The sequence below is a fragment of the Oncorhynchus mykiss genome, chromosome 2 (assembly GCF_057628025.1).
Source record: "Oncorhynchus mykiss isolate SJ-2025 chromosome 2, ASM5762802v1, whole genome shotgun sequence".
Classification (NCBI taxonomy): domain Eukaryota; kingdom Metazoa; phylum Chordata; class Actinopteri; order Salmoniformes; family Salmonidae; genus Oncorhynchus; species Oncorhynchus mykiss.
Genome location: NC_143023.1, coordinates 8,467,386 through 8,482,197, shown reverse-complemented (window position 1 = coordinate 8,482,197; position 14,812 = coordinate 8,467,386). Strand labels below are relative to the sequence as shown.

Below are 14,812 nucleotides of genomic sequence, written 5' to 3'. Positions count from 1 at the left end.
TGGATTTAACAAGTGGAATCAATAATTGACCTAGTCTGTGTCGTGGAAAGAGCAGGTGTTCTTAATGTTTTGTACACTCAGTGTAGACGTTTCCTATAAAGGTTGCCAATATAACAGTGAGTTAACCCTGAGGTAGGAGAGGCCTTCCAAAGCGTGTCAGGAAAACAGGAAACTTATAGAAGCAAGGAGGGAAGTGCTTCCAGGATACAGTCAAACGCTGTAGATTGAAGTGGCTCTTCAGTTAAGGGGTGAAATGGTCATCAAAAATCAAGAAGGTCCTTGTTTTCTGAGGGAAATAGAAAAACTGTAGTATTCTCTTTCACTCTCTCTCTCCCAAGACAAAGGAGAGAGCGGCATGTTTCTGATCTAGTTTACCAAGAGAGAGACTGAGAGGCCAGGATGCCATAGGTCACACGATCACAAGACTAACCCATAAAAAGTCCATTAAGCACTGGAGACTAAGTGCTGTGTTATCTGCTTGGCAGCTATTACAAACAGAGCACCACTTTGGTCCTAGATCCTATAGAGCAGAGCAACCAGGCCAGGCAGGCCAAAGTGAAAGGTTCTTCTGGGTGTCTCTGGGTTAGCTGCAGAGCCTGGGAGTTCTACAGAGTGTGTCTGTCCCAGATGGCACCATATTCCCCAGAGCCCTATTGGCCCTGATCACAGGTAGTAGGAATAGGGTCCGATCTGAGATGAACCCACTGTCGCAGGAAGAGGGTTGGGGGTGGAGGGGGGTCACTGGTATATGTCGTGGACTTAACTCTTATTTAACACATATTGGTAGATGTGCATTCAATCTACTGTGGCTACAAATGCAGTGCAGTTAGAGAAAGGAGAATTGAAATGGTGTGACCTTGAATAGGAGTGTGTCCTCTTCCACCTCTGTAGGTTGTAGTCTACCGACCAGCAGCCAACTCCACTGACACCTCTTCCACCTCTGTAGGTTATAGTCTGTCGACCAGCAGCCAACTCCACTGACACCACTTCCACCTCTGTAGGTTGTAGTCTACCGACCAGCAGCCAACTCCACTGACACCTCTTCCACCTCTGTAGGTTGTAGTCTACCGACCAGCAGCCAACTCCACTGACACCACTTCCACCTCTGTAGGTTGTAGTCTGTCGACCAGCAGCCAACTCCACTGACACCTCTTCCACCTCTGTAGGTTGTAGTCTACCGACCAGCAGCCAACTCCACTGACACCACTTCCACCTCTGTAGGTTGTAGTCTACCGACCAGCAGCCAACTCCACTGACACCTCTTCCACCTCTGTAGGTTGTAGTCTACCGACCAGCAGCCAACTCCACTGACACCTCTTCCACCTCTGTAGGTTGTAGTCTACCGACCAGCAGCCAACTCCACTGACACCTCTTCCACCTCTGTAGGTTGTAGTCTACCGACCAGCAGCCAACTCCACTGACACCTCTTCCACCTCTGTAGGTTGTAGTCTACCGACCAGCAGCCAACTCCACTGACACCTCTTCCACCTCTGTAGGTTGTAGTCTACCGACCAGCAGCCAACTCCACTGACACCTCTTCCACCTCTGTAGGTTGTAGTCTACCGACCAGCAGCCAACTCCACTGACACCTCTTCCACCTCTGTAGGTTGTAGTCTACCGACCAGCAGCCAACTCCACTGCCAGAAGTAAATAAGGAACTCTATTCTGTTCCACGTGCACAATATATTCCCGAAGTGTGTGGGTTTTTTTGTTCAAATTCTACTTTCATACAGAGGTTATGGAAGCGACTGACTTTTAGGGACATTTAAGGATTTTGCTCCTAAGTGTTAGGCATTAAGGTCATTATTTACCAGCTTTGTCTCCACAAATAATTCAACACTATTTTATGTGTGTTGCTATTAGTGAATTAAATCCCATGCCAGAACAAATTCTGACTAGCAGGGATCAATAATGGCTGTCCACTCATTGAAAATTACAGTATATTACATACGCTATTTATAAACTAAGCAGGTGATCCAGTCTTTTTAAAGACGAAATAGGCTAAAGGATTATATTGTGATATAACCTTCCTTTCTGGAGATTTCGTTCAATGGAATAAAACATTATTCTGAGGAATATATGCATTTTTCAATATAATCTCACTATCTCTCCTATAAATTGGCACGAGGCGTAAAGTGTATCTTCACGTCATTGTATTTGTATTATCGAACGAGCTACACACACTGGTCAGTAAGCAGAAGCCTGTATTGTTTATATTAAATTAATTCTGCAACGCTCATCAGACAGGATGCGTCATTCGCTGATTGTTTTAGTTCTTTTACCGCTACTTCAACATTAATGTCAATTTGGACGTCAAATATAATAATAATTATGATTAATGGTTTAATAATGATGTTAAGTTAGTAGTTGTGTTATTAGTTTAATAATTGTATTTATTCAATTGGCATAGAACGTCGCTGTTTGACATTCACATTTGTGTTAGGCTTTACTAAAAAAAAAAAATGTAAAAGGTTGTATAGCCTAGTATTTTTGAAATGTCTCTATTTCAAAATGTACCCTTAACGAACATTTTATTTCTATAACTTCTAAAGGGTCATACAAGTTATAGCTAGTAGGCTATAGGCCAATTAACATCTAAATAGTGGGTTGCTGCAATTAAGCGAAATCCTTAATGAGCCACAGCCAAATAATAAACAATACAATCATATTTAAGAAATGCAGGTCAAACCGGTTTATTGGATTGAACAAAATGTGTACATTACCATCTACACCGGCCACTGAGATACACGTTTTAGTCACATTCTGAACTCAGTTCTTAAATAGACCATCAATTTATTTGAAAAAAAAAAAAAAAACAACGTTCGAATAACTATGCATATAATGAGGTATACGGATTCAGGGTTGTTGTTAAGGTCTATATCATTCGCGAAACAGTATTTCTAGTATTAGGCCTATTTTCTAGTGGGCCTATTTAATCCTCAATAGCCTTGTGGTTAGTGTCGGTCCTGAGATTGGCAGGTTGGGAGTTCGATCCCGGGCCGAGTCATACCAAAGACTGTAAAAATGGGACCCAATGGGTCTCTGCTTGGCACTCCTCGATAGATTGGGGGGTACAGCCCTGGGATAGACTTGCATCCTGTCCAGGGGGTGTACTTGTACAAGCTGTCTCGCGCTACAGGAGATGAGCAGTTCCGTCTCGCACAAGCCAAAGCTCATGCAAGGCTACTACTAGTATTCCTAAAGTATTCATATTTTTCCCAACAATAGATTGCCCATTTTAATTATTAAAAGGTCTTAATTTACTTCTACCATCATGTGAGCCTATGTGTTTTGTTTTGTGAAACGAAAAATACACCTATGAAGCCCTACTGAAGAGACGCGCACATACACAGGATAACACACGCACTATACACACACGAACACATAGATTTTGTGTTGTAGATATGTGGTAGTAGATACTTGCATATCGTTGATTTTCTCTCGAATTTCTCTAAAGTTATATAGCCTACCGCATTCGATTATGACGTTATGGACCCTTTTTCATGTTTCAGCGGGTCAAACGCGTCTTTGAAAATTACTTGACCCTCGATTACTATCTCCCCTTGATCTATCCTCCTTGTGATGAACGCATTTACACAAGAACCCAGATATTATTTGTTAAAGCTATAGGTCCAATGTATCGCCTCTTTCTACTGTGTGCGCTATATGTCCACGCTGATGTTTACCAGTTTATTAAAGTAGCTTACCAAAACGTTTAACCAAATTGTGCCACGACATGGCGTATTAACATCTCCTCTAACTGGTCCCCCATAGAAAAGCTGACGTTATTGTTGACCGCGAAATTCACCGCCCAGAGCCAGTGTGTGGCTATGGCACCACAAGCCATTATTTGTCTAAGAAGAGCCTGAGTGTGACCATCATGGCAGATAGGAGTATAGGCTAGATCCCCTCCTTTCCCACACCGGCCCACTCCACCACTGCACTGGGGGTCTGGCCATGTTCGATGTTGGTAGTAGCACAGCGTCATTGCTTTATTTATGACTAGCTACATGACACTTTTTCGATGTCTGCGGTAGGGCCGCTAATGTCTCCACTGCGACCATTGAATTCTCTCATAGCCGCATGAACATAGGCTTAAATAACATAGGCCTAACATATGGTTTAACATAGCCCAGCCTCATTGAACTCGGCTCCATTCGAAGGGAAGGAGTTCTGACTGTGAATTTAGCAGCCATTTAGCAGGCTGTGATATTTCCTGCCCACTCGGTTGGGTGACAATACGCCCAACGTTTGGAATGAAACACTTCAGTATAGTATAGCAGTATGCTTAAAGCACAGGCATATATCTCATCCCCTCCAAAATAACTTGTTAACAGCATCGACCGAAACCGTTGAAACAGATTTCAATAAATATGCACAATTGTATACTTTGTGTCCTCAAACATACAGGGACAGGCTATATATATTGGGAACTGTGTATCTTGGAAAACGTGGGCAGTTGAATAGCTATGAAGAATACAGGTAACTGTGTATCTTGGAAAACGTGGGCAGTTGAATAGCTATGAAGAATACAGGTAACTGTGTATCTTGGAAAACGTGGGCAGTTGAATAGCTATGAAGAATACAGGTAAAGCCATTTTGGTGCAGTGTCACAACCAAATGCTAATGTTCTCCTGCAAATACCTTAACCATAAAAGGCACCTTCTCGGCCTATTGTATTGGTGTTCTTGCTTGTAAAATGTCGAATACATTGTTATTAAAATATTCCACGCAACTACGTCTAATGGAAGAAATGCAGTACAATGTATTCGTTCGTTCTCTCTCACAGACAAAGCCAGTGGCGATGTTGTAACCTATAGTCTTTTGCTGATGCTAACTTAAAATAAGATATCGTCTAGCTCCGTTTTTCTTTTTCTTCTCGGCTGAATTTTCACATGTTATATTTGTGCACAAGTAAAATGCAATTTCACAAACAGCTACTTTGTCATTGATTCGAATTGATTAGCTCAATTCGTTCCTCTAATAGCCTGTAGCCTAACTGAGATGGCCTCTTACCACATGCATAAAAAATCATGGGAGAGCAGAATTTTTTCTCTCATTCTTAATGAGCTGAAAATATGGTGCAGTTGAATTTCTCTTTGAAACCACGGTTTACTATTGTCTGCTAATGTTTTACCCGTCTGAAATGCGAATGGAATGGGTTTAGTTCCTAGTCGGCCAGGCCTATGTCTTTACCCAGGTGATATTACCCCTGGATAAATGCCATGTCGGTAAACACGAAAACCGGTCGGATGCCCTTACATTTTTATGTTCAGCATGTTTCTGCAATTACATAATTTCCTCACTACTTTGTCAAAAGCTCACATGGACAAATGAATACATATCCCCCACCCCCCAAGTCACTAAGAAATGCTATGGCCTTTACTGAAGAAGCGCAGAGGTTTCTTTAAACATCGACAAAAGATCACCAATGGGTTCATTCAACAATGTAGTTGTTTGTTTTCTCACCTCTCCTGAAGGAATTCAAGCCATACGGTCAGTGGTTGGATGACAACAACATCTCTGGCTAGACGGACTGCAACTAACTTTCAACTTGACCTTGTCCTTGGCCTCCAGCAGTCTAACCCATGTGTGAAAGAGCTCGCTGCCAAATAGTGTGCTAGCTGCTTTCTCTCGGTAGGTTATAAAGCCCATAAGAGACCGAACAGCAGCTAGAATAGCAGTGTGTTTCAGAATATTGCCGTGGCATGCATGGTTTACATTTCAGTGAGTTTTAAGCACAGACTATTCTTGATTTCCTTTACAGTTTGAATGACTGATATTTCTCCACCAAAGCATTTTAATGTAGTTTCACCTTCCTTGATATTTTCCTATTAGCTTAAAACAAGATGTATGCTACTTCGTGTATATATAAAACAAATGGGGGGATAAAAAACGTATCTAACGGCATGTTGTTTCCAAGCTATTTGCAGCACGTTGTTTTCAAGCTCAGCGCATTCTGGTCAATTAGAAGGTCGTTTAAATGATTTTCCATACTCACACGGTGTAATAAAATAAATACAAAAATATAAATGAATGAATTAAATTTGTATCAACCCATATTTCGTACAAACTGCCTTGGCCATATAACTGTTGATAAATTGAAATGCGTAATGGCTGCATACATAAATCTGCGTCCACCGTATCTCCATTCTACTGTTTTTATCAGCATTTTGACAAAAAGGATTTAAATGTCAGTCTCCATCCATGTGATGTTTCCTCAGCAAAATGCTAGGCTATAAACCAAGAATGACATCAGACACATTCCAATAGATTAATTAATAACAACTATATGGAGTGTAAGCCTATGGTTGTCTGTATGATATCTCGAAACGGATCATCTTGTTTAAAACATGTGTCTTTTTCCTCCTAAATGCTATATTGTTTTAGAGTATAAACATTTTGGGCTTGGAGCTGCATTATCTGCAGTCTAGACGTTTATCAGCTCCTTTGCATATCACGTGCCTGGCTTTGCCCAATAACCTTGCGATCTTTAGATCCACACAGGCGCGTGAATATCGGTTACTCTCCCAGATTCCGTATCTCTTTTTTCAGTCGTGGGGATTTTTTAAAAAGAGCTGGTTGTCTCGATGTAGGGCATGCTATGACAGCGTCATTACTTCTCCATTCGCGCTGGATTGACCCAGTCATGTTTCTGTATGATAACGGTTTGGATGAGATCAATAAAAACATGGAGGGGTTCACAGGAGGCAATTATGCAGCAAATCAGTGCAGGAATTTGTTGGCGCATCCGACGTCCCTGGCTCCAAGCACTACCTACACGTCGAGCGAGGTGCCAGTATCTGGCATGGGCGAAGCTGTCAAACAATGCAGCCCCTGTTCCGCAGCCCAAAGTTCATCAAATGCGTCCTTGCCTTATGGATACTTTGGCAGCAGCTACTACCCGTGTAGGATGTCACACGGCAGCGTCAAGTCCTGCGCGCAACCCTCCTCTGCCTATGGGGACAAATACATGGACACATCCATTTCAGGAGAGGAGTTCCCAGGGTCCAGGGCGAAGGAATTCGCTTTCTACCAAGGCTACTCCTCCAACCCTTACCAACCTGTCTCCAGCTATCTGGACGTCCCAGTGGTACCCACCCTCAGCGGACCCACCGAGCCCAGGCATGAGCCTCTTCTGCCAGTGGAGCCTTATCAGCCATGGGCTATCACCAATGGATGGAATGGTCAGGTTTACTGCGCTAAGGACCAGCCACAGTCAAACCATCTATGGAAATCGTCCATTCAAGGTATGGACTTATGGCTGGCTATACATTCTTAAATGTTTTCACAAGCTTATGCATATTTCAACATTATAAACCTCAGTTTATCAAAAGCAGAAACACCATAATTCGCCCTGCGTTGTTTTTCCTTTTACAATTTGCATATTAATAATTCGTTAGAAGAAACCGTCATCCATCTTGTCACCGTAATGTGAATTGTGGATAGACACGACAGATCCCATCGTTATAAGAAACTATACTACGGTTTTAGCAATTTTCCAGATGGTTCTAGGTTAATTAAGCATGTGTTTATGCTCTTCACACAGACACCGTATCTGGAGGGGATGGCAGCTCTATTCGACGTGGGAGGAAGAAGCGCGTGCCATACACCAAGGTCCAGCTGAAAGAACTGGAGAGGGAGTATGCCGCCAATAAATTTATCACAAAGGACAAACGACGAAGGATATCTGATCAGTCAAACCTGACAGAGCGACAAGTGACTATCTGGTTTCAGAACAGGCGAGTAAAAGAGAAGAAGGTTGTCAACAAATTTAAGAGTCCCAGTTAGCTGTATATGGAACAACTGAAACAAAAAGACAGAAAAAGAAGAGACTTGAAGGTTGTTCAATGAAAATGAACTATATTATAATTTATTACACAATATAAGGCGTCTCCTTCTCGCCCGCCATGGGTTGGCTCTGTTTTTGGAGGTCCACTTGGCTTTTTTGTGTGTGTTTTTTTTTGTCGTAATTAATTGAAACCATTCGATGTCCTGTGTTTGAAGGAAATGGGGAAATAACTTCCTCCTTGTTTATATATTCTGTCTCATACTCTATTCGACGGACATATAGCTTTTATAATTTTCTACAAACTGTTCCCAATACGCTAAATAACTCATAGCCTAAAATATGACATCTCTACTCAGAACATAGCCTTCTGTAATTGGAAAAAACGTTTAAAAACTCAAATCTGTGTGGGACAATTGTATTTTAGCTCCATCAGAGTAAGAATTAATGACTCAAAAAAATTGTGCAGCATTGATATTGAGGGTTTGAGATTATTCGTTGAATTTGAGTATACATTCCCTGAATTGATTGAACTATATTATAATTATTGATATTGAAATGCTGGTGAGAGCGCTACAGCGCGCAACCCGCAAATCGTTTATACCTACGAATATAATTTTAGAAGCTGAAACATTTCCCATCACGTAATGATTGAGCTATTAATTAGTACATTGCTTTACATTTACTTTATGCATTCTGTCAATATTCAGTTAATTATAAACGATTAGATTGTTTTATTCTGTCTGAGTAGGCTACGTCTTTTTTCCCATACAGTAATAATCATCTTAACTCTGTTTTACGCAACAATTTTCTGCGCCGTTATCATTGTTTGAAAATGCTGTATTTCGTTTTCTATCATAACAAATGGAAATACATCTGATTGCAATTAATGAACAGTTGCATTTAAAGTTTCCCCTGTTTTTGACTGCAAACATATAGCCAATAAGCTCTTCCCAATAAAAGTTGGAGAAACCCCGTTACTACGTTGTTCATATTTTTTTCAGACAAATTTAAAGTCAGACTAGTAATGAGCATTTATTTTGCAGTAACGTTTTGTCGGGGACATTTTCTTAGCTTTTTTATTTAATTTCTTGAATTTAGGTAGGCTACAATCCGATTAGACCTATGATTAGCGTTGATACAACGGGTCAAACAGCTTTCCATTTTGTCATTTTAATGTTGTAGAGGCTTGCAACATTGAGCCCTTATAATGCCATTAGGCTATTGTATGAGAAATGCCTTACTGATAATGATGAGATGACAATGTTGCCATCTGCTGCCGGATCTGCGTCATTGCATTTGATGAGTTCAGGTGTAGGCCTAACCATGGTCAAACTGAACGAAAATATAAACGCAACATGTAGTGTTGGTCCCCTGTTTCATGAGCTGAAAAAAAATATCTAATGAAATGTTCCATACACACAAAAAGCTTATATCTCTCAAATGTTTTTCAACAATTTGTTTACATCCCTATTAGTGAGCATTTCTCCTTTGCCAAGATGATGTATCCTGACAGGTGTGGCATATCAAGACGCTGATTTTACAGCATGACCATTGCACAGGTGCAACTTGTGCTGGGGACAATAAAAGGCCACTCTAAAACATGCAGTTTTGTCACATACACACAACACAATGCCACAGATGTCTCAAGTTTTGACAGAGCTTGCAATTGACATGCTTACTGCAGGAATGTCCACCAGAACTCTTGACAGAGAATTGAATGTTCATTTCTCTACCATAAATCACCTCCGTCATTTTAGAGAATTTGACAGTATGTCCAACTGGTCTCACAACTGCAGACCATGTGTCACGCCATCCCAGGACCTCCACATGAGGCGTTTTCATCGTCTTAGACCAGCCACCTGAACATCTGATGAAACTGGGAGTTTTTGTGTCTGTAATAATTCCCTTTTGTGGGGAAAAACTCCTTCTGATTGGCTACCCCAGTGGGTAGGCCTATGCCCTCCCAGGCCCACCCATGGCGGTCATGTGAAATCCATAGATTAGGGCCTACTGAATTTATTTCAGTTGACTGATTTCCTTATTATTAATTTAACTAGGCAGGTCAGTTAAGAACAAATTATTATTTACAATGATGGCCTACACCGGCCAAACCCGGACGACGCTGGGCCAATTGTGCGCTGCCCTATGGGACTCCCAATAACGTCCGGTTGTGATACAGCCTGGATTCGAACCAGGGTGTCTGTAGTGACGCTTCTATTACTGAGATGCAGTGCCTTAGACTGCTGCTCCACTCGGGAACTGTAATTCAGGAAAATCGTTCAAATGGTTGCATGTTGTGTTTATATTTTTATTCAGTATATGTTGATATATGCCTCCGACCATTGCCTAACCCATGCAGGTGAAAAACATGGAATGATACTTTATCCAAGATTTCTTCATGTGAGAAATGTTGCCGAATGGAAACGATTCACTATTGAGTACTATAGGAAATGTAAAGGCTTACCTTGATCTACGTAATATTTATATGCTTGTCCTTAATATGGCAATAATAGCGAAATTGTCCATTTGTGTGTTAGAAAACAAAGAGTGAAACACATTCCAAAGGGAAATACACTTTTTTTTGTCTTCTCAATTGAGAACTTTAAATATGTAGTGCACTCGTGAAAACCAATAGCTAGTACTGCCTTGTGGGTATTTTTTATTCTTCTCCAAATAGGAATGAATGCACTGATTTAAATGTGGCTAATATTTGGCAATCATGCGTGCATGGTATTTAGTAATCTGATTACGTTTTGTTACAGACTCGTTGATGAATCTCCAACCTGGGCCTATATAGAAATCGACGGTTTTTCGATGCGCCCGTTGTTTTTTGAATCCCTTTTAAAGGAAGGCAGACACTATTGTGGATATATGATCAAATGCTCAATCTTTAAAATTATTCTCAATATGTCCCATCTCCGTTCAGCTTATAACAACTTTGAATGTAATGCTTTGAAAACTGGTCATTCTCAGAAATGCGAAGGGAATTAGTGTGGATAGACTATATACAACTTCATATCAATTCAGCAGAAAAGGGGTATAGCTGTTTTATGGATAAAATGACCGGAAAAACAAATATATAATTAAATAAATAGTTAAATATGAGAGATTATATGTTTAATCAATAGACTATACCTAAAATCAAAAGATGGGCAATATAAATGTTTTAATTTTTTTACAGTCATTATATATACAGCACTAATAACTATGACTGAAAGGAGGAATGTCAAATCAAACGTTCCAACTTAAGCTATACCGACTGGCGTCAAATTATACTCATAAAATGACACGCAGGCCTGTATCGTGCAATTAACACTTTTGTGAACTATTTACAGACATACTTTATGGTATGGTAGGAGCAGATCGACAGGCTACAGGAGGATGCGTCTCCACAGAACAGGGTCTTTCATCAGGCTAAACATCACATGACAACATCACAATAACTAAATACAAACTATACATTATATAAGGGATAATCAACGAGGGGCTATGCTTCTACGGAAATAATGATCGAAATGGAAAGTGTGTTACACGACGTGCTAGCGAGTATTTTCCAGAGAACACAGAGCACCGAGTTGATTATCCCTTTTATACCATGGCTATAATTTAACACATTTGCCACTAGAAATGTGTTAGTTTGCCGCTATAAATGTGTTCAACATCCACTGAAGTAGCTAGCAAGTTAACTAAATAGCTACAGTAACGTTAGTTGCAGTGATAACCAAACAAACAGACTTCCTAGTTTAGCTAACCAAACCATCAGTCCTAGTGTGCTATTATGAAAATAGAATTCAACATTATTGTTTTCAATTCGACTTTTGCTTTCAAAAGCAGCTCAAACAAAACATGTACAAATATAGTCATTCAATTCTACCGTCCAAATATACTGTGCATTATAGGGAAATAATGCACGCTCTAGAATGCCCTTCAAGCCAATCAGAAAGGAGTATTCAACAATGCCATGGTATAAACAGTCCTAATGCAAAGACAACTCTATGGTAATTCATACATAACAAAATGTGTGTGCAAAAAAATACAAATACTGTGTAGTTACGTGAGTGATGCGTTCTTAAAAGTCAACATTCCATCTATCAGAAGACCCCCATGATGTAGAATACAAGGACTAATCACGTGGATAGCAACTATATATTTAAAAAATGACATGGGATAGGTATAGTAGTTCCAGGAAACAGGTTAAACCGATAGGAACAACTGTGTCCAGGAGGTGGATCCACGGCTCGTTTAAAAGGGCATGGCCCAAATCATCTCTTAAATGGATTGTTACTCAATGAGTTGGTTTTCAATGATAACATTGAGTTGATTATTTGGGCATTACATGTAAAGCATTCTAAAAGTGTGGATTGCAGTCACTTGTCCATAGACTGCTTTCAATGTAAGGAAACACATGTGTAAATATGTCAAATCACTGAACTGTCCCTTTATGCTACACCCACATTACCCAGTATGTCCCACCAAGGAGAGGTCCCGCTATAGGTGCGGGGTCGAGGGAAATTATGGCGCTGGACTTTGCAAGTCTGGACTGGAGCGTCTTACATATATATAACCTGGGTCCTATTCACTGATAACCAAAGAGAAGAAAACAAACTGGAAAAAGGGAGAGGCTAACCTGAACTTGTCCAATAAAAAACACCCGTTTTCATTGCGAAAGGTTTTCAATTGCAAAACGTTTTGCTACGGTGTGCACTAATGGATACAATTCATGATTGTACTGTTTTTGCTGCCACCCAAAGGCTAATTTGACTGCAACGCTTCAAGTGATTCCAGTGCGGTGTACACTTGGGTGTGGTCTATAGTAGACCAGCAGAGGACTGTTCAGTTCCCTGCATGAGATAGATATAACTATAACAGTCAATGGAATACATCAGATCTCTTCTTAAAACCAGAAAGATAATTTAAATTAAAGGGGCAATGGGAATTCCAATTCATCCTTGCTATACTCTTGTTATATTCATATTCATATTTTTCTAAATCATGCAATTGAAGTTTGACATTCAAGGGAGCAAGTCCGTACACATCAATTTAATTGAATCAGATATACATACTCGTTTAAATAACTGTTGTAAACTTGTGTATGCTTGCCTTGGACATGTACAGTACCCATAGAACGAATACTCCTTACACATGTTGCCTTACAGCCTGGATTTTCAATGGATTGAATAAGAATATTCAGCAGCACATTAGTTATTGTCCAATTTCCAACATCAACCCAAAAACATAAGTCTTGCAACGACTGTTAACGGCGCTTTACCATGCAATTAAATGGCTCGGGGGTCCAGACACATTTCCGTTTTTTAAATGTGACGTTTTACACAAAGTAGGCCCCAGTCGATCAAATGATCAAATGCAATGCTACACAATACTCTCTTAGACAATAGGGTTCGAAAAGGGTTCTTCGGCTGTACCCATAGGAGAACACTTTTTGGTTCCAGGTAGAACCCTCTATAGAAAGGACTTACATGGAACCCAAAGGGGTTCTGCCTGGAACCAAAAAGGGTTGTATCTAAAGGGTTCTCCTATGGGGACAGCCGAAGAACCCTTAAGTTGTAGAATCCGCCTTTTTTTAAAGAGTGTATAGTCATTATCATTATAATTAGTTATGGTAATAAAATAACAAGTATGCCTGCTAGAACTATTACTAATAGTAACTGTAGTAGTAATAATAATAATAATAATAGTCTATAATAAGAAATAATGGTAGTTAATGGTGTGATTACAAATATGACGTTATTTTTTACAACGATTATAACCTTATAACTCAAGTAAATAATATCTAAGGGGTTCACATGTTGAACTTGTTCGTCCCACACACAAAGCTGTCTTTTAAAATCCTGCTTCCAGGACTCTTGACTGCAAGTATGCCCTTAAACTATCCGAGACTTTAAGGAGGATGGATGGTGATGGGAGTTCCGCTTGTTGCAACAACATATCCAATGCATCCGGGGTTCTTATGGTACTGCCAACTAAAGCATACTCGGTTACTCCCTTTTCGTTTCCATAAGCAGCTCTTGCCGTACATCTTCCATATAAGCATCTCTTGGCGTACGTCTTCTTTTATCATGATGTCTTTAGTGATGAGATGAGGTCTATCATGTTTATTTTCTCCTCTGTGCTATGCTTCTCCGGCTGTCAGCCGTCTCTTCTAAAGAGGCAGTATAGAGAGACATAAAGCTGTAATGTTCCCGCCACCCATCTCATCTACTGTAAAAAGGCAGTATAGAGAGACATTAAGCTGTGATGTTCCACATTTCCAAGTGCAAGGCACTTGTGTCGTAGAGATGTAGGCTAAACTCCCCCCACCCCAGCCTGAAGAAATGCTCGTAGGCATTTACTGCTATAAGCAGTAAAGCCTATAGCGCCTATACAGAAAAACAACATCTAAATGACATAAATATGAGGGCGCGCCAGTGGAAAAATGGCTCACACCCAAGTAGTGGTAAAGTACAAATGTGTTCTATTTAAAGTCAATGGCAATGGAGCGTGTAAGATACATAACTAAGTTACCACTTGTTCTATAACACCTGCCTCTCACATGTCGACGAGTTCTTAAATATCGAGACAATTCCATTTTAAAAGCAGCCTTCGTGGCTATGGGTATAGGCTTATTTCATTCGGCTAGATTGGAAAGGTAATCGAAAACACCACAATTGAATGTCAAATCACTGCAACATTTTAGAAAGTCACCAATATCTTTGGCATATAGCCTTGTTGATGAGCTTGGTGGAGTACATGTGTTCATCTTGAACGTGACCACCCATTTGTTGATCAGCCATGTTACATCTGAACAAAAAAGGTCAAACAAACAACTGGTATCAAATAGCTATATTTTTCATGTCATTTATTTTTCAAAAGTAAAGTTTAGCATCCTATTTTATTTGTTGACAACGTTTAATTCGAATTTATAGGCGTTTCATACCGAGTTTGAGAAAAGCTGCAATAGGCCTATCAAACAGTTAACGCGAATTAACCATTGAGACATTTGTCACGGTAATGAACGAATGA

General features: G+C 40.2%; 1 protein-coding gene across 1 annotated transcript; it reads left to right on the top strand.

Moving 5' to 3' along the window:
* The first annotated feature begins 5,384 nt into the window (after positions 1-5,384).
* On the top strand, positions 5,385-8,769 carry LOC110506275 (homeobox protein Hox-A13b). Its single transcript, XM_021585721.3, has 2 exons — positions 5,385-7,250; positions 7,550-8,769. Exons 1-2 carry the CDS (start codon positions 6,605-6,607, stop codon positions 7,789-7,791), a joined length of 888 nt encoding a protein of 295 aa, XP_021441396.1. The 5' UTR covers positions 5,385-6,604; the 3' UTR covers positions 7,792-8,769.
* Positions 8,770-14,812: the final 6,043 nt, after the last annotated feature.

What these genes read in the sequence shown, in the direction of transcription:
- LOC110506275 (XM_021585721.3), top strand. Translation starts at nt 6,605, where the DNA reads ATGACAGCGTCATTACTTCTCCATTCGCGCTGGATTGACCCAGTCATG. An exon ending in ATGGAAATCGTCCATTCAAG is followed by an intron (nt 7,251 to 7,549) that starts GTATGGACTTAT and finishes CTCTTCACACAG; the next exon opens with ACACCGTATCTGGAGGGGAT.